Below are 20,856 nucleotides of genomic sequence, written 5' to 3'. Positions count from 1 at the left end.
CTTAAGAATATTTAAAAACGTTATACTTCAGAAATATTTTACACATTTCTCTGATAAACATGCAAATCCATAGCGGATCTTCTGTATAAATTTACAAATAAACTTAGTTACAGATAAATTCTAAAACAAAAGGAAAAAAAGAGAAGAGAAAAACTCATTTCTTTCATGACATGCAGTGATATTAAATAACATTGCTGCGACCGTGCGACGATCGCAATCGTAATTCAGTAATTATCAATTTCAGACATACTTGTTTGTAAAACTCCATCTTTCCGAGAGAAAGAAAACAGAATTGTTTATAGAAATAGTTTTTCACTATTAGAGGTAAAGTATCTCGTAACATGGATTTGTTCGTAATTCCTGTCGGTTTTGTTGTATCTGTTGGCTATCCGCGATCAATTGTTGCCGACTAAGCTTTGATACATTTCAGCTCAAAGCGAAAAGCTGTAGTTTATTTTTAAATGCAAAAGCTATTACTATTTTCTCTTCGAAATTCATCTCTCAAAACGCTCAGTCTCTTTTAATTTTCCCGGCGTTTGATTCTAGTTGAAAACGTATAAAGTTGCTAATTACATCATATTATGAAACGAAGCTCGTGACGCTTCTGAAAAATGTACCAATTAATTTACTGCGATACGTAGGAAAGACTACATTAAACTGAGTAATTGACTTGACCTTGTTCACTGCTGAATTGCTTTATTTGTTTGAGCGTGACGAAATTCTTGTCTCGGTTTTTGGCACTCTTTGGTATAAAAAATGTAATACGGGACAGTATTAAATTGGCCGGTAATTAATATTTACTGTTAGTATTAAAAAAATTGCTGTCAATATTTTTAATTCTCAAAATAAGGAATAATTACTGGCCAATTTAATACTGCCTAGTATTACATTTTTATAAGGGCAATTAGAGTGGCGCCGCTCCATTATAAGCCAACTTTACAAGCATTTTTTTCAGGAAGTTCAGAGTAACGCTTAATAAAAGCACGTGTACGTCGCGAAAAAAAATTCTTTCGTCGTTGATAATATCGCTTTATTTTTCGATAAATTTTGTAGCAATGCCAATCAATTCAGAGAAAACTATTTTCTCATTTGTTCATATTTAAGTTTTAGTTTTACTCAATTTTTAATTTTAATTACTAAAAGAAAATTAAATTACAATTACTTGTATTTCAGTCTTTATATGTGTGCTACTAATATTGTATTTTTCTAATTGTTTTTTAACATTTTTTAATATACGTATGTGTATGTGTATGCATTTAATATGCATATGCGCATAAAATCATCCCGTAAATCTCTCTGCTCTTTAATTTAAAGATTAATTCTAAAATATTCTATGAATTTTAAGTTAAAATTATTAAATCCGATGCGTATATTTTTCAAAAAATGTTTAATTGGTTTTATCGTAGTTGCACATTTTCTTCTTCGAAGGTATCAACGCACAACCGTCCAACGTAAAATTAATCGCGATTTCGAAACACCTCGAAGTCGTCGACTGTCTCACATGAACATAAACCAATGTTAACGCTCGGTCGTCTCACAGTCCAACCAAAAAGACTACGAAATTAAAATTCTCTTCGAGATCATCCCTCTCGAAAATCTCGCAGATCTATTTGCAAATCCAACTGTCATTGATCGTGCCACGTTATCGTGTAAAGCCGGGATAATGCTGAGCGAAGCGGTCGCGATAAATCCTTCAGGTTGTTTTATGTCAAAATTCTCGATATAAAAACACAAAATAGCGCTCTTTGTATTTTCATCATTAAAGCTGTAATAGAACAATTGTAATGTTTAACCCTATCACAGCAATACACTGCTGTAAATTTAAAAGCATTTCTCTACTGCATTGACATGCTCTTTGTGACTATAACAGAACAAATTTTAGAAAAATTCTGAATAATTAACGCTGTCATTCGTGTTTTATTGCTTTTATTGTTTTTTTCTGCAAGAAAGAATAATTATATTAAAATATGATTACTGAGCAATCTATTGTATTAAAATAAATATTTGTTAAGTAATGAAGTTCTAAAAATAATAAAAATGTTTGATGTTAAAAACAATTTTATAAAAATATTATATAGAGGTTATATATAAAAGCAATACTGATTGTCAAATAATTCGGAATGCATTTTATATGCGTTACTCTTTCAGATACATTTTCTTTATATGTATCTTCTTATACTTCTTGTATTTAAAAGAAATATGTGATTGTGATATAGAAAAAAAAAAGAAAACAAAACATATTTAGAAAACTGTATAATATAACCAAAAATGCAAATTGTACAACATATTCATTCTATTATTTATATAAAATTTATAATTTTTATAAAAAAAGAGAGTGCATATTTATTTATATTTTCTTTATCTAGAAAAGTCGGAAGACCATTCATCAAATACTTCAAGAAAATCAGCTGCATTGAGTACCGGAAATAAAATTAAAAGTAAAATTCCGACAAATCTTTTTGGACGAAATGGCATGCAAGTACGTTAATTATTTGGCACAATACATCACTAAATAGTTTTGTGTGTAATATAGAGAGATTATTGTGTGTATGTGTGTAAACTTTGCAGTAAATTTTAATAAAAACTCATATACATCTATTTTGTCACAATTTTTTTGTTGCATTAAATAGATGCTTTACTCTTCATTTTCTATGACACATCTTTAAAACGTATACTCTAAATACAAAACACATTTTCAAATAGTAAATTCAAAAGTGGTCCTTGTTTAATGCTGGGCCTTATTTAATACTTTATATTCAGCGGCTTTTCTTCCCATCCAATTAAAGTACACATATCAATTATCAACATTCATTATAATCAATCTTAATTCGAAACAATTGTTCGTAATAATTTACTAAAGGTTTTCAACACTATCTGTTGATTGCCTGTCAAACGTGACTTTTTTCACAGGGCGACTCGGCGAGTCATCCAACATATGAGGAGACTTTCAGCGGGATTAGCTCCAACAACAACTCTGCTCGTCGACCGAGCATAAGGATTCTGAGTGCGTCTAAAAAGCCGACCCACACGGTTCCCGCGGACAAACGTCAGCTGGAAATACAATACAAAACAAAAAGAATGCGATACGCGAATCTGAAAAAGACGCTCATCAATAAGCAAGTAATTATCGGGCGACATTAACTTTCTCTAAGAACGACTTCTTATTACGCGATTATAGTAGACAAATTTTTACATTCCTTTTTCAAATATATCAAAGATCAAAGATTTGAACGGTATAATCAAAATGAAATAAAAAGGTATAAATGACATTTTCGTCTCCGTTACCCATCTCCAGAAACTCGCGCAAGATCTGTACGACGAGATGTCGAGTTTGCGGGAGAAGATAATCACGGCCAGTGGCAAGGACCCCGGCAAGATTGAGGAGCTGAGATCGGCACAAGTGGAGTGTCCCAGGCAAAGCCCGCCGACACCGACGAGCTCGCGGCACGACTGCACCGAGCAGCAGGAGCCAATCTGCATGGACGAGTCGGTGGTAATCGGTATGTCGCTGTTGCAAAATCAGCTGCGGGATCTTCACGACCGCTCCGAAAAGATCTGTCAGCGTGCCCTGGACAAGAGCTCGTCGTTCGCATCCCTCGTCAAGTTCTGGCTGACAGAATCGAGCCGACAGGACGAGTCGGGCAACCTGTTGGTCCCGGTGAATTATTCGGAGGTAGAGGCGCAGCAGGCGAACTTCACGCGAGACAATGAGGAGATGAGAACGCAGCTGGATGATCTGAGAGCGGCCCAAAAGGACTTTGTCGCCGAATTTGCGATGAGATCCTCGAGTCTGCGTAGCGAATACGACAATTATCGCGGGCGTGTGAAGGAGGAGCGGTCGAATGTCGATCGCGGGGACTTGCTGCAGGAGCAACTAAACGTCACCCTGGAGGAGCTCAAGGCGGAACGTGACAAGGCGAATCAGGGGAAGGATAGGGTGAGGCTGATGGAGATACAAATACAAAAAGCGCGAACGAAGATTCGCGAGCTGGAGGGGCACGTGGCTAACGAGGAGGTGAAGTCGCAACAGCTGCAAAACAGCGTAAAGTCATTGGAGGCTCAGTTAAAGCAGAAGGATCAGGCGATGGAGCTAAGGATGAAGGATATGCACAAGGTGATGAAGACCAGTGAAGGCCTTGTGGCGAAGATGGAGAAGCAACGCGACAGTTACGAGTCACGGTTGTCCTTTTAATCCTGCCGAATTCTCACTCATTTTTAATCTCGATCTTTAACAAGCATAAAAGCCTAATATTAATTTTAATTAATGGGTAAATAGGGAGAGTTTTTCTTAGCGAAATTAAATTTCGATTAAAAAGCTTAAAAATATTGCTTTGTAGATAACGAGTTTGCTTGGATAAGAGCAAGACCGATCCTTTTTACGTTGTATTTTCTTAAAGCTGCCTGTTTTAGGATGCTAGAGCTCAAAGAAACGTTGACTCGCAAGGAAACGGAAGCAAATGCTACGATTAAAGAATTATCGGCAAAATATGATACGATCGAAGCAGAAATCGTCGAAGAGAGAGAAAAGAGGTGAATTATAGTGAATTTTAAGAATCGCTATTGGTTGTAATTTTGTATTTTAGTGCAGCGCGAAGAAAAGTAACTGTATAATTATCATATTACTTCGTTTTAATATCTTTCATATATAATATATATTTCATATATAATATAAAACATACATTTCTCATAAATAATTTCATACACACACTATCCATATATATTATCTTTTTTACATAAATTTGAGAAATGAACGTTAGAGTTTTTTTTTTAATTTCATTATAATTGATTTTAATATAAAATTAATTATAGGCTACAAGCCGAGAGCGCTCTAACTGAAATAGAAGAACGTTACAAGCATCTCGAGGAGAAGAGCCAGCTGCTCTGCGACCTCGCGAGTGAGAAGAGCAATAATATTACTGTCACAGGTAGGTAAGCTCAGCAATTTCGAAGTATCGAGAAATTTTCTCATTTACATTTTGAGCGAAATATTAACATAAAGCGTTATATATATATTCATCGAAAGCCTTCATTTTGATTATCGGTCTTTAGATAATGGTCATACGCAGAACGAGATTTGCTTGTATAACGATTTGATGGCGGCCCGGGCCGAGCTAGATAGACAGAGGGAGAAGATTGAGCAACTCGAGAGGGAGAAGCAAGAGATTGTCGCTGTGATGCATCAGGCGGCAGTTAGTTTGCACTACTTTCGAGACTTCTGCTCGTATAAGAACTAAGAACCGTTCGATTCACTTCCTCTTGCTCATTAAACCGTGATCTTCTACAAGACGTTTTCCTCTAAATTTTCTCAAAATTAGTCGATTATTCGTCTTTTTTGCTTGCCTACAGAGTCGCGATAACGAAGATGAGACGAAGGGTAAATTGGCCGCCGAACTTGTGACCAAGACTAATGATCTTCAAAATTTGATGCTAGAGCACGCTCGGCTCCAGAAGATCGCCAGATTCGCGTAAGCTTCAACATTAGACCATTATCTTATTGATATCTGTCATATTAGATAGTTAAACATATCTAAAATATCTTTATGTAACGATAAAAAGTAAAAATTTCCATTTTAAATACAAACATTTCATAGACTATTTTGATATATGTAACATATTAACAAATCATTTTTTATTTTATATAAAATATGTTAATGTTAAATTGTTATTTTACATCACAATAATCTCTCCTTTTCTCTCTCTCTTTTTCACATTCCTCGATCAAAAATATGTTTAAATCAATTGTGATTTTTGCTTTCAAAGCTGGTTCAGTTTGGAATTCAAATTTTTAATTTTTATGTAATAATTTTTAATTTGAATGTAGGCAAGAGAGAAATGAAGTACTGGAGAACCAGTTATCTGAGATTCAGCATAGTCTTCAGGCAAGATTGAAAGAAAACGGTAAATTCCAAGGATTCGAAGCTGTAGAGCTTCAACAGCAGGTCATCGACCTGCGAAACAGCTTGGCCGAGGCTACTCAGCAGAATCAAGAGCTGGAGACCACCTTAACGCAGAAGCAACTGGAGTTGGAGCAGCGCGATCGAGTGATGCGCGAACAGAGCAAATTTCTCAAAGTCCGGGATGAGTTGCTCAGCCTTCTCAAAGGAAAGCAGGCGAATGAGACAAATCCTAACGAAAATTACGAAGATGTCGATGAAGTAATGTGGGACATTCCTTTTTAGCCTTTCTTTTTAATCTTCTCATATATAATAAGTTAAATCCTTTTAATTCATTCTAACTTCAGATTATTCCAGAATAAAATAGTAATATATTTGAAACAAATTTGTTTTTCAATTTAACGCATTGCTATTTTTGGGGGTTTGATTTTAGATCAATAAACAGATCGCAGCGAAAACAGAAGCGATACAGGAACTGTACGTCACATTGGAGGGTAAACAGATGCAAGTAATGCGATTGGAAAAGCTGGTGAAACTGCTGGAGGATCAGCAGGACCGCGCACAGGCACAGCGTACGCGACTCGAGCATCGCATCGCGCAGCTGGAAGTGAGCTTGCGGGAGAAGAGCAGAAACGACAACAGTCGGTATGTCGCAAGAAGGTATTCGCGTAAACCTCGGTCAAACATCGTCGACGACAGATTATCACGCACTTTTTCTTGCGAATCGAGACGAGCATTGCTGGAGGCATCTGTGCCAAAGTTTCACTTCGCCGATACGCATTCGCGCGTAAGCTTAAAATCCCCGCGGTGTCGATACTTCTCGTGTTACATTCCGCCTGCAAAGAGTTCGGATCCTCCGTCAGGAAAGTTTCTTAACAACTGGTGTCGCGTTTCTTCCGACAAGAAAGAGGCCTTCATTTGCGAGCAATGTCGGCGGGAAGTTAGCGAGAAATTCAGGGATGACGTAATCCATCACGCTGGAAACCATCGCATTAGGAGGTCTCTTTACAGTTGGTTGATGGATTCCTCGGTTTTGGAAGCTTTCGGCGAACCAACGAATCGCGTGAACAAATTTCACGCTGAGCCCATCAGCTCGTCTGAGGAAGACGAGGATTGCTTCCTTGTTAATCCTATAATTTATGATAACACGAAGGATTGCAGCAGGAAACCGCGTCGATGTCGGGAGCAACATTGTTATCGATATCGCGGTCGCCTGCCAAGACGGTCTCTTCACGATGTCTCTCTTCGACGATGTAATCCAATTATTCGCACGACATAATGCGCCATTGTTTCTCATATAATTCGTGCATTACAATGCGTCTTATTATATTCATGTTATAATTAATCACTTCATCCTGAATAATATAATAGAAAAGTATTCCTAAAAGATACGATTGTAATATTTTGCCATAAATGACAAAATATATTTTCTTTTAAATTATATGACCGCTTTGCATTGACAATTAACTTTTTATTCATTAATTCAATAAGTTATAATAACATAGTACTTGCAAATATCTATTATTTTACTAAATTAATCGTTGTCATTACGAATACAAATAAGCGGGCGTTATTAACACACTCGAGACAGATCAGTTTTACACGAATTTTTATTTGTATATTTTATTTCATTGTATCATTAAAACATTTTTTGTTTCAAATGTGTTAATTATGACCTGTTTTGATAGGCTAGGTACTCATTGCTGCATTGTATCGATATCGATGTAATTCGACGACAGAATTTCTTACAGAGTGCCTAGCCTTGCAAACAGATTGATTTTTTTTCTGTAGTTTTGATAATTGATCTTTTATGTTTTAGGAGTAGAGCCTTCGGCATCCTGTAAGAAACTCTGTAATTGTCGACACAGCCTATAAACATCAACAATTGCGACTACACTGGATTTAACAAGAAATTATTTACAAGTGCATAATATCTAATCCACGTGTACATTTAAAATAATATGTAAAATGTACAAAATTGCACGTAATATATACATATTTTAAAACAAATACCATGTTTATACAAACACGTTTTTGTAGACCCCATTTGTTTTGTATAACATTTGTTCTATTAAATAAAAAATATATATGTATATATACATAAAAAATATATTATTACCTTTTTCATTAATCGCTATCGTTATCGCTGCTACCTGAATAGGCACCTAATAATGAGAGACCATTGCTGACATTATCTGATTTGATGTCTATATTTGTTGTATTCGATGTACTCGTCGAAGTGTTAGATGCCTCATCTGACTGTGGAACTGTTTTGTTATCAGATGAAACAGTATTTTCGGTTGTGGACGTTTTATTTTGTGACAACCTTGCGTTTATCTTTATACCAATATTACTTTTCTTGGCCAAAGTAGATAAATTCTTCTTGCTAGATAATAATCCCATGTTGTCTGACCACAATGATGCTTTTGTGGATTTTAAAGAGTGTCCAGAATTTTCCTGCAAATAAGCAATAATTATCATTCTCATATTTACAGTTAAACTTTTTTTGTAAAAAAAGAAATAAAATTAATTAAAATCTTACTGTTGCTTTTTCATCTTCCTCATCTGTTTTAAGTATTTTCTTAGGAGGTTGAACTTTTTCTTCTTCTTCTTCCTCTTCTTCAAGCTCTTCAATTTCTTCTTCCATAACAGTCCCAGTCAATTGTCTCTTACCAAATACAGCTTTAATGTATTGTTCATCCAATTCTTCTTGCTCCTTCTCCGTCCTCTGCTTAGCAGCTTCGGTGTCATATTGTTCCAACATTTGATCGTAATCTATAGTCTGCTGCCTGCGATTTAAATCCTTCAACTCCTCCAGAGATTCTAACAGCTCCAGTTCTTGCTTCGACTGGAGTGTCCTTTTTTCCAGGAGCTTCATTGGATTAGTTGCCTCCTCCTCTTTCTCCTCATCCTCCTCTCTTTGCGCCTGTTCCTCAGCCAGCTTTAATGCCATAAAGTTTCTCGTGGCACCAGCCTCGATCTCATAATCCGTGTTCTTCGGATCAGTCTTAAAGGATATTTCCTGTAGACAGCGAGTGCACTTAATGTAGAACCTGTAAATGCGTATTCCCAGGTAATCGTCACCCTCGACGTCCTCCTTACGCGCATTAAATTTCTTGCCCTTGTAGATATATTCACCGCATGTCTTGCAGCGCATGTTGAACGGTGCCATCAGTCGCACGGTGTACTGGCGATTCCTCGCCAGTTTCATGCGCGGGATCTTCGACGGATCGAAATCCGGCGGGTAGTATTTCTGGAATACGACAAAAGACGAGAGAGGCAAAGGTTATCAAAACGTTTAAGTGGACGCGTATATATTTCGCGAAAGGCAATTATTCGTCTCGTACTTACATTCAGAACTTTGCGCTCCGACATCTTGCGGCTCTAGCTCTCTGCGTGCACGCGATTAGGCTTCAAAGTTTATATTTCTAAAATAATTTATGGACAAGCAAAGATACCTTTGGGTTAAGTGTCGGTAGACGCAGACCCAAGTGAAGTACACGGCGTCACGAGTGCGGCGCTCTCGGCCGCGCTCAGTACTGCCAACCGTACGCTGGCCAATCGCGTCGCTGTATCGCGGCCGTCGATATCGATTCATGCGAATTGCGATTCTCGAAGCAACGATAGTTGAACGAAAAGTGAACAAATTCAGTTTCGAACAGTTTTTAACGCGTAGTGATTTAACGCTCCGCACGATCCTGATGATTTGGACCTCGGGAGGAGGATGCGGTGCCAAGGGAACTCAAGTGGTAAGCAAATCTGAAGCTCACGGCCGTGGAATGTAGATTTCCGTAAAAATCAAGGTATTATCACGTTCTTTATCTGTTCAAAGCAAGGATTGTCCGGTGGGCGGAGGTGAGACGAGAGATGCAGCGGCCCGCAGCAGCAGGTAGCGGCGAAGATGGTAAGTGAACGATACATTTCCGAAATTGAGGATATCTCTGGCGCGCGTAATGCGCCGCTCTGGCAAACTTTATTTGCGCGATGCAATAAATCGGTTTCATTAGGCTATTAGACGTACGCTGATGATGAGCTTGCGTTCCCCCGATAGAACCCACACGAATGTAAGATGGCGCCAGGATTCGAAAAGTTCAGTCACAAATCGAATTATTTTCGTCATTTCTACATTTTTCCGAGGAGACGCGAAAAATTGTGTCCGACTCGTGAGCGATTTTAATTTCGTTTCTCCCCCCCCCTTTCGCGAAAAGGAAAGAGACTAAAAGAGAAAGAGACGCAAATTTCTCGTTCAAATTTGCGAAATAAGATAGATAAGAGATAGATAAAGACGAACGGAAAAGATCAATGTCCCTGTTGCCTTGGTCCCTGTCGGAAATGTACGCACGCAGACGGAAATATCGTTGGAGAGACCTTCCGATATCTCGTCTTGTTTATAAAGTTACCATTGTTCCGGCGATTATTGCTAATCGCGTGATAATGAATTCCGGTAAAATTGATACGTAAAGTCCGAGAAATCCCGTTTCACTTCCAGCATTCTTCAAGACTGTTCCCAAATGTGTCTCCTTTTTTCTAGATAGATTTTGTATTATTATTTAATATATAATTATAATCTCTAGTATGTAGCACAAAACGTTGGCGCAATATTGGGAAGCAATGTAAATATCCCCAATATTGATTCAATATTATAAAGTAAACGCTTTACCTTATTTAGTCAATTTTGTCAGAACAACAATATCGATTCAATATTGATGTAATATTGGACCAATATCAAATCAATATTGGACAACAATATTTAATTTTTTATATTTTATTTTATTATATATTTTATATTATATTTCATATTATATTTTATATTATATTTTTTATATTGGACATTAATTGCATCCTGACTTAGAATCAATATTTTATGACCAATATTGACAAATTATTATACTGGGAACACATTGGCCAATGTTCTCCACTCTCAATACAACCAATATTCAACTAATATTAACTGTGCTACTGTGCTACTGGTAAATAATTAATTTAATAATATACAAATTTATTATTTGATTTACAATTTAATTATTACTAAATATAAAAAAATTAAATTTAATTACTATTAATTATAACAGTAAATTTAATTTAATTATTATTAACTATAACAGTAATGAATATAATTATTGATTTAACAATTTATTTCTCGTCTGACTCGAACGATAAAGGGAACGGCCATGAGAACACCTCCGGGGCGTTTCGAAGAATGGGATATTTGACCGTGTACGCGAACGTCTATGAGCAAGGGTTATTCAGCGCGGAGGTCCCTCGAACAGATCGAGTCAGGTCGACCGATCACACCCAGAACCGGCAGAACGCGAGCTTTGTGCCGCGGCAAGGCACAATTGTGTCCGGAAACGTCGTGCCCGGCTTTCGCAGAATTAGAAGAATACGTTCGCACGAACGATCTCTTCGTACGCCTGGCTTCCTCTAGGATTTGCGTGTGAGTTAACTCGATCTCATTGTCCCGGAAACGGGCCCTGAGATTTGATACCGATCGTCCGCATATATCTCGACAATGTCAATCTTGGCGTCTGACAAGTTTTCCAATCCTTGGGAAAATAGATACGCGGTCAAGTTTCCACAACACTCGTCTCTCGCTAAAGAGGAAATCCATATTTTGTGTACAGTATTTAAAAAGATTAATGAACAAGCGATTTTTGTACACTGCATAGGATATATCCTTCGAATTTAAAAAATCCTGCTAAATTGTTAAGAATTTAACAAGTTCTCTTTGAACAAAAAATTTAAAAAGATTTACAAATAATAAAAATCCATTTGACTCTACCATTCAGAAAAATTTAATGATATTTCTGCCGAAAAATTAATCTCTAAAGTGTTGTATCTATATTAAAAATTATTTCAATTATATCTTGAACGAAGAAAGAATTAACAGGTCTCGTGAACAATTCACTTAATTAACTAAAATGATTCATTAATTAATTCACGGAGATTTTCAAGCGATTTCTAGTATTATGGACATGGCTTTAAAAAATACCTTTTCATAATTATCGAAGAGTTTTTTTATCATAAATTTCTCTTTTATCTCATCTTTTCAATTAAATCATTTTCTCATGTTTTATAGCTAATTCGGTTAGACACATTAACGCATCAAAAGTCGACGGATTAAACTACAGAATTCTCAACACACTTTATTATGGTGTTTGATGAATATATATTTTATCATTAAAGAGATTTGCATTTTATTTTTACACTTAAATTAGATCAGTATAACGGCACTTTGATGCGCATCAGTTCAGTTGAATTTGCGCTATTAGAGTCATTCCCTCTCATTCTCTCTCTCTCTCTTTCTTCTCTCTTTCCAACGCGATTTCACGGCGATAAATCCAACGGCACGCTTAAAAGCACACCGCTTAAAAGCGCCCGTGGTCGGCAAGCACGAACAGTATATTTCTCATCCGGTCGAACCTACCGCGTCGGGGATCCTTGGTCATTGGATACCTTTGGTTATCCCTTCGGGGTCTCACGGACGGTGGTGCATCGCATCCACCCCCGAAAACGCAGCCCGCCGTCGAACCTGCGTCGAACACAGAACAGAATCGGTACAAGAGAGATCGAGACGGCGAGAGAAGTGGGAAAGAGAGAAGAAAGAAAGAGATCCCGTTCTCGCGGAGGGCACATGAAAATATTTCTCGGAATGCCGAAAACCGAAACACGAGCCGGCCGGAGCTCTCTTCCTCCTCCTCGTCGTCGCCGTCGTCGTCGTTGTCGTCGTCGTCGTTGTCGTCGTCGTCGTCGTCGTCGTCGTCGTCAAGAGGGGACCCCGGCGGTCCTCTGTGTGACATCGGAGATCGCCGTCATTTCGCGGTGACCGCCTCTCGTTCTCTTCTGTTTCTCTTCCCTCCGTCCACTTCCTCCATCGTTTTCTTCTCTTATTTATTTATCTTTTTTGTTTTATTACCGTTTGCTCATCCTCGCGCGTGAATAAGTATCTGAACATCTCCGAGCGCGAGAGCGAGCGAATCGCTGTATTTCGCACGTGGAGCAACCCTGTTGTGTGTGTTTCCTTTATCGTCGCTGAAAAAAAAAAAAGAAAGAAAGATTTCCGCGACCGATATTATCACTCAATCGCGTCGCTAATGTGCGGCAGTGGCGCCGAATTTCTTGGGAACCTGTCGGAATTTCAGGTTCATTTGTCCGTCTTTTGAGATCAACGCGTGAGCACTTTGGGGGGATATTGTTGGCGCGCGGCATCGTTCGGAAATCCGTGTATTCTTAAAGGATCTTAGAGAAAACGTTGCATTTTCGGCTCGGCTTCTTCTTCTTCTACTTCTTCATGCCTACCTGAACATTCCCACAGGTTGAGAATTTCTAGTTGAATGGCGGGAGTATTGAGACAGTGACCTGGTCCATGGGTAAATATATTCAAGGCTTTCGAAGAATTGTCGTCTCCACACACTCTTCACGGCGTGTCCGGATCGAAACGGGTCGCGTACACCGTGAAAGAATAATCTCCCAAGCAAACCTCTCTTTCTATACTTATCGCGGCGACATTAGCTGTTTTAATTGATATCTCACAACGTTAATTCAATCAAAAGATCTATAAAACACCCATTGGGGATGTTCACCAGAGGACGTAATCAACGAAAAAAAGCGCGCAACTTATGAAGGTTTTTGAAGAGGAGCTCGAAAGGCATTTAAACGGTCGCCATTAGTGTGTTCTTACACCTGGAAGGGATTCGTAGACGCGGGCAAACCGGTCTATCCGTATCCGCCGATTGCGCCGCCGAATGAATTAGACTTTACGGGTTTTTAAATTGCCGCCGTCATTTTTAAAGACCGCGCTCGGCACGGTATCTGTGACCGTAATTGTATACGCGCGCGACCCATTTCCTTTTCTCCCGCGTACATGTACATACATACTCCAGTATCGCCGGCGACTTGTGATTACCGGTCATCGCTGATAAGTCCGCCGACTTACGGTCGTGACACGGAGATACGCTCGCCTCGCAGGCGGCTTACCTGCCCTAGGTGCGATAAAGGTAGCAGCATGTCGCAGGCGATAAGGCGCGCTTCCACGATCTCCCGGCACTTCTACGGCCAGGTGACAATCACCCGTTGCGCAGCTACGTATACCGACGTAGTTCTTGCGCCTTCGGGCACGAGTACGAGGACCGATAGCGCTATTTGTCGTGCGCAACGGCGGCGAGAAGGAAGCAGGCCTCCTATGAAAGCGTCGAGAGCGTGAGAAACCGCGCTCGTGCTCTATGACACGGCTGTCCAACATAAAAACCGGCGAGAGGTCGAAAGGAAAAGTCGCAAATAATCTTCTGCTTTTTTTCTTATATTTCTATTTTGTATTTTTTCCGTCCTTTTCAATTGGCACAACTGGATTACATAATATTGCAAAATGTGAAGAAACATTCTCTTTTTTTAAATAGAGGAAGAAATTAAATATCGTTCGTATTTAATAATTTGCGATCACGAGAGGCAACGCTTAGCTCCCGAAAATACGAGCAACGCGGCTAGCAACATTTAGCAACTTAATCTACCACCGCGAAGTGCGTGACGAAACGTTGCGTCGAGATAAAAAAAATGGATTCTCCTTCGGCAAATCGATCTTCGGAAAGTACAAGTTTGTCGGGCCCGAAACGCATCACCTCTCGACGAACTTGAAAGCTTCGGGATCGTGTATTCGGTTACCCGCGCCTCGTCTGTGAAATCCTGTTTGATCCCACGGTCCGGCTGATGGAAGGAAGAAGGCCTCCCCGATTCGTACGTGATAAACGAAAAAACTTGCCGCGTAACTGCGGCACCTACGTGACACCCTGCTAAAGAGATTATCGGATTCCTCTCCGGCTCTCTGCTCATCGCCTTCGCTCTTTGCCCGAAGCATCAAAATACCGGCGAAATGAATGGAATATCACTGCCGAACTTCGCATAAGCGGTCGCGCCGAGAGGTTCGACATGCGATCGAGGGAAGTCCGAGAAATACCGCAGTAAAGAATAAAGGGACGGAAATAACGAAAGTGGTACGATCGTACCACTGGCTGCCCCGTCGGACGTTCGCATGCGCTTCGAATTTACAAAAGGAAAATATCTCGGTATTTACAGGTATAAAAGATTTTTTTAGCCTCTTCAAGGCTGTTGCAACGTTGATTCGAGATTGATAGAGGAATCTCAAAAAGAAATATCAACGCCAGACTGCATTTTGCTATTCTGAACTCTATGAAAATAGAAGCTGGTTTATTCCGAAGATAAATTTCTAATATACGGCAATATTATTGTACATTATATATTTACGTACATCGATGAAGTATCAATATTATTTAGGTGCATAACTCGTGTATCGTCGCGCAGATATCAGCATTCCTCTTCTTTTTTCGAGTATACTTCCCACGAATTTTAAATGCTCTCGGACTCGCTTTTCACTCGGCGCTGAAAGCGGAGCGACCTGCAGGACCAGGGGATTCTTCGCGGTGATCTCTTTTTCCTTGGGCCCGGGTCTCGGGGCCCTACGGCCCGTTCGCACGACGCAGAATTCCAAGGCGTGCGCGACGGGCCCCCCGCATCGCGTCGGATTCCTGCGTCGGATGCACACCGGTCGGCGATGCATCGCGCCGCACCGAAACAATCGCATTCGGAGCATACGCATATCCCGCCCCGTCGCGATTCCGCAATTAAATTAATGGTCGACGGTGGCGGCGGCCTTGCGACGTATCCCCCGACGATCGATAACCCGAGAAATAACCCCTCGCCGCGTATCGTTACCGATATCATTATTCATCCAGTCTCGAACGTCTGTCGATGATGCCCTGTCCGCTTAGAAATGCTCAAAAGAAACAAGGTATCGAAATTACAGCGCCATCGTATTTTCGAGGAGCTGCTATACAAGACATCGATATGTTTACTTTTCCCTTTTTCTCTATTCTAGCGTGCAGATTTTTTATTATTATTAAAATTTATGTAATTTTGCAATGTCCATTTTTACTGCAAACTACACATAAAATATTTTTCTGACAAAATATGTGTGATACGAAAGACAGAATTCGATATTTGCATTCCAAAGATTTGATGCAGCATTATTAACTTGAATATTTCATTACACCAATCTGGAACACTTAATGATTCTTCCTAATAGGTTTAAATTCCAACGACGATTGCACGCGGAAATTTAATTGCGCAACAAGAATCCAAATGGCCAGAAACGAAAAGTGGGTTAACGAGATACCGAGAGGCAGAAACATTGATACAAGTTCTAATCAAGCTTTCGCTATTCGGCGGAGACTCGATAATCATTTTATCGATTATGCGGCATTAGCGACACACCAAACAGTTAGTTTAACATTTTTCGTGGCGGATTTTTTTCTAGCGATTCAAGAATTGTGAGGAGCAGGGGCGACCGGTTTAACCAGACCGGCGACCACGACTGATTTCTAAATTGATCCTTTTGGTGTCCCGAGCTCTTTAAACGCAACGGGTCCAGTTTCCACTTCGGATCCGCTCGTGGGCTACGACGAAGGATCGAGCAATTATCGAACATGCCGGGACGGGATCTTCGTTCGGATATTACCAGCGCGATTTAGTACTGATCCGCTGAAAATACATTTTAAATTATTACTAATTATTAGTGGTGATCAATGGCTAATTAAGTGTTTAATCAACATTCCTGATATTTCAATAATCAGAAGTATTTATTAATATTACGTTCGCCTTGCTCAAACGAAATATTGACATAAATAGATTGGATGTTTATAAAATATATTCAGCTTTTTTACGATAGTTGCTCACACAATTTGAATAATTTATAATAAAATAGACAATTATTGCAATTCAAAGAAGAGAAAATTAAACAAATTTAAATTAAATAATTTTTTAATTATGAGATATGAAAAATTAAAGGATTTTTGGAAATTAAATATTTTGAAGTGCAAATAAAGTATAAATAAATAAACATTTTTTAACATAATTAATTCTATTAAACGTAACATTTAATATTTTTTTAATAAATAATATTTCTTTAATCTCCTTCTTAAAAAATGTTAAAAAAATTTGCAAGTATTTATTTAGATATGAATTAGTATAGTAATTAAGTTAAATAATTGTCAGTTCTCACCGACACCTTGACGTTGCGCTTCAAAATTCGCCAGTTCCTTACCCCCTGGTTGTTGATTAACGACCACTATGGGAGGCGCGGGTATTCGGGTACAATGAACCCCCATTAAATTGCTAACATTGTACGGCAGCGTCCGAAAAGGATTATTGAGTTTGCCGCGGACAAGATTGATCCCCGACCGGGCGAAGCATCCTTTTGGTAAAAAGCCGCGCAAAAAAACGGCATTACCTGCGCAAACGCGCGCACTGTAATGATGGCCGTCGAACCAATACTTCCTCGCAATTTTCCAGCAAAGCAGATAATGTTGTTTGGATCAAAGGTATCCGATATCCACTTTAGGAACTGTGTTAACATCACCGCCAGCCTGAGAGGAATTTTTGCGACTACGCAATTAGAATCAATTTAGAATAAGCACAAGTATTAAAAAATCGATAAGCATTCTTATAAAATTTCTACTTACAATTTGAATTATTAATATATTTATTACTAGAGTTGCTGGAAATTAACGTGCACTTCTAATTCTGCACTAAAGTTTATATTAGCATTTTTTTACTATTGCAAATTTATATCAAAGAGCATGATTAATTTAATTGTTTTTTTTTCTTCTTCGAATAATCATACCGTATAATAATTACAATAAATAACAGAAATAATAAAAGACTATGAGTTAGGTCTGTGTATTGCAGACAGATCATCATATATTATATTTAATTCATATTATTCCTTTTTAATTTTTATTTATTTTTTTCAAATTTAATATTCAAAACTTAAGGTATATACAATAAAATAAATTTATTTTACATAAAATTACATTAAATCCAACTTTATTTAGATTTTTAAATAAAATTTTCGAAAAATTCGAGAATTCTCAAGAAATTCTTACATAAAATTAAAGTAAACACCCCGCTAACATCATTTTGCACCGTCGCACTTCGCAAAGTGCACATTTCAATGGTAAGACATGTCCGCTCTCTTCGCCGAAAAGAGCCGTGGTGTTTGCGATCGGCGATATGTGCACACAAGACGACTTTAAGAATAAACGCAAGGGGTGTCTAACGGTGTCGAATCGTAAGTATGCGCCGTTTCGCGAGGGAAAGGTGAAATTTCACCGAGGCGAAACTTTGAAGCCGGGCCCCCGTCGCGACGCCCCGGGGAGGAATGATAATTTTGCGCCCTTATACCCCACGCAGTGGTAAAAATGCGAGCTGAGAGAAAGAGAAAGAGAGAGAGAGAGAGAGAGAGAGAGAGAGAGAGAAAAAATGCCACGGCGCGACTCAACTTTCTTCCTTGACTTTCTCGTCATAAAATTGATGTACAGTTCCAGACAAGGTGTCCTCTCTAGATTGAAGCCTCTCTCTCTGTCGTTATCATGTCTCTCGATTATATACTTATTGGACTTACGTCACACGATATTTAAAAATTGAAAGTGATTCCGAGTTAAGAGCAGGCGGAGGAACTTCTTCCAACAATATGTTCTATGATCGATCGCGTATTGACGTATCTATCTACAAGTGGCGTTAAGGGAAAAGTTCGTTGAATCGAGGGGCATGTTGCGCCGTTTATCTCTTCGCGGAAAATAGTTCGAGGGGGAAAAAAGCATTGTTAAGACGGCGTGTCGCCGGCTATAAATAAAACATGATACTTGCGTTGCGCTGCGGGTGTGTATCGCACGCAGCACGACCGGATGACGATACGGCTTCGTCTGGGATGCTCCGTCAGCGAGATCGGCGCGGCGTGATCTCTCTCGGCTCGTGAATGACAGCTTCCGATGCTGGTGGTGGTGGCGATGGTGGTGGTGGTGGTGGTGGTGGTGGTGCATGATTACTGGCTACGACAAAAGAGCTGGCTAATCGAACACACGTGCCGTATTTTTTCGCCCGCGCATCGAGAAGTCGGCATTCTCACTCGATCGCGCGAATCCCTCCTCGTGATCAACAAACACGGCGAGAGTTCTCGCCATGCTCTCGCCAACGCATCGCGAATGTTTGTGAACAGCCCCTATCGAGTGCTGGATACATAGTGACTTTCTCGCGAATAAAATATTACGTGAATGAATGAAGGATTAAATGAATGAACGAAGGAAGGAATGAATGAATCAACATTCTGCTTTTTTTTCTTCTCTTCGCGAAGAAGAGCCCCTCTCGCGAGATGCAACTTTGCTTTGTGGGGAAAATTACAATGCAAATATTGTAAAATTCGCAAGTAGTAGGCGTTTACGTTCAATCATTAAATTTTTTTAAAAGTTCGAAGTAGGTACGTGAAATATGTAAAGAAGGAATTTTAATTAATAGAAATGAATTTTTTTAAATTTAATTATAGCCTCAATATCTCAACATTCGATTAAGGGTTAAAATTATTTCCGTTTTTCGTAATAATTTATTTTGTGCATTAAATGCCTAAACAGACACTCGATATATTCGAAATATTGATAAGTAAGCACCGATTCGCTAAATCATTAAAGAACGTGACGAAAGAAGATTAAAGGGACGCCGTAATATTGATTAAATGAAGTAACGAACGGTTGTTGCAATAAAAAGAGGATGCCATAAGTGATAGTGCACGCCTACGTCGGCCAGACAACCTCGAACGGCAAGCTCGGCACGGTCCAGGATAATATGAAAAATCGTGCACTTATCAGGCCGTTTCCCACGCCCACATATTCGGCGCGAAGATTATCGTGCTATAAAATGTTTACAGGCACGGTTTAGCCTTTAATTTTGTTTTGAAATTTTATTGCCCTAATCCATATCGCACCTCGCAAAATAAGGGGAAATCGTCATCGTTATTTTGTAAATATCCTGATTTACTGGAAACAGCTGCACCTAAAACAGATTGTTTTATCACACAGAATGCCATAAAAAATAATAACGAAATAATGAGAAATTATATGAAGCATAAAGCCATTTGGTATTTAAAAATTTTTTTACTTTTACGATTAATATTTCCAAATTTCTCACGGATTAATTAAAGTTCTAAGACGTGAATTATTTTAAATTAATAGATTATGGGAATTAATGGATTATTTTAAAACATCAATATTTTATCGTAAAAATTCGTTTTTCGCAAACGATTGATTTCTCTTGATGGATTCCTGTAAAGTCGATTAGACGTTCGGAGGCTCACGTACTGTCGCGGGCAACCGTTGTTCTTCCTCATCAATTTACAACGGATGCATCCTTGCAATTGGTATGCATCCTTGCTTCACTCAACCTGTCTGGCGCGCTAGTAGGTATCACATTGGTAACAACACTTGTCCCTTCTTTTCTTCTTCTTCTTCTTCTTCTTCTACATCTTTAAACTAAAAGTGCATTCTAAGAATCTCTTCAGGTTAAAGTATTTGTTGCCAGCATCTTTTCTGTTCGTGATTATTTTCGATTTTTTGAATGTTATTTATTTGAAAATGTAATGGAAGATATAAATTTTGTTTTACTATTTATTTTTACGATTTTATCTATTTTATTCTACACATACACACACACACCTGCTTTAAAATCCTAAGACTTGTGAGAATGACATTTAAATGCCTTGTAATTAACCTTTAACTCACGATGTCAATCATTGAAACGACTCACATTTCCTGTATTGCTGTTATAAATATTATTTACAATCTTGTTAAATTTCAAGAAACGTCTAGCTTTAAGATGTTCGTTTTTTGCCTAAGCATTTTTATGAATATTCCTATATATGTACATATTTCCCATAATATCGAAAAGTCGTTTTAATACGAAAAACAATAGTAAAATAGTCGTGCGAGATTTAAAAAGTTATTATACCTTCTTTCTATGAATAATACATACTTGTAGAAAAAAATTCAGAAAAATGATTAAAAAAAATAAAAGCCTCAGCTTTTTACAGTATTCGCAACAATTAGGTGATTGCAACCAAATTAAT

General features: G+C 38.6%; 3 protein-coding genes across 5 annotated transcripts in view; 2 read left to right on the top strand and 1 right to left on the bottom strand.

Annotated features, from left to right (window-relative positions):
- The first annotated feature begins 909 nt into the window (after positions 1 to 909).
- On the top strand, positions 910 to 7,996 carry LOC105834964 (golgin subfamily A member 4). Its single transcript, XM_012677858.3, has 10 exons — positions 910 to 1,697; positions 2,367 to 2,479; positions 2,911 to 3,120; positions 3,296 to 4,179; positions 4,411 to 4,530; positions 4,810 to 4,925; positions 5,050 to 5,189; positions 5,347 to 5,465; positions 5,822 to 6,155; positions 6,328 to 7,996. Exons 1-10 carry the CDS (start codon positions 1,664 to 1,666, stop codon positions 7,171 to 7,173), a joined length of 2,916 nt encoding a protein of 971 aa, XP_012533312.2. The 5' UTR covers positions 910 to 1,663; the 3' UTR covers positions 7,174 to 7,996.
- LOC105835081 (splicing factor YJU2) lies at positions 7,487 to 9,399 on the bottom strand. The gene is made up of 3 exons (XM_012678050.3): positions 9,246 to 9,399; positions 8,437 to 9,147; positions 7,487 to 8,351 (listed from the first exon to the last, which is right to left on the bottom strand). The coding sequence occupies exons 1-3, from the start codon at positions 9,267 to 9,269 to the stop codon at positions 8,022 to 8,024; spliced, it is 1,065 nt and encodes a 354-aa protein (XP_012533504.1). The 5' UTR covers positions 9,270 to 9,399; the 3' UTR covers positions 7,487 to 8,021.
- Positions 9,400 to 9,499: 100 nt separating this feature from the next.
- The window catches only part of LOC118647933 (mental retardation GTPase activating protein homolog 4-like), an 88,640-nt gene continuing 77,283 nt past the window's right edge, over positions 9,500 to 20,856 (top strand). For all 3 annotated transcript variants that reach the window (XM_036293930.1, XM_036293932.1, XM_036293931.1), the window contains exons 1-2: positions 9,500 to 9,643; positions 9,727 to 9,798. In XM_036293930.1, the coding sequence (XP_036149823.1) occupies positions 9,619 to 9,643; positions 9,727 to 9,798 (97 nt within the window). In that variant the 5' untranslated portion in view covers positions 9,500 to 9,618. The remainder of the gene's footprint in view (positions 9,644 to 9,726; positions 9,799 to 20,856) is intronic.

The sequence above is a fragment of the Monomorium pharaonis genome, chromosome 11 (genome assembly GCF_013373865.1).
Source record: "Monomorium pharaonis isolate MP-MQ-018 chromosome 11, ASM1337386v2, whole genome shotgun sequence".
Lineage (NCBI taxonomy): Eukaryota > Metazoa > Arthropoda > Insecta > Hymenoptera > Formicidae > Monomorium > Monomorium pharaonis.
Note: the sequence above shows the minus strand (reverse complement) of the source record. Positions and strands in the feature narration are given on the sequence as shown.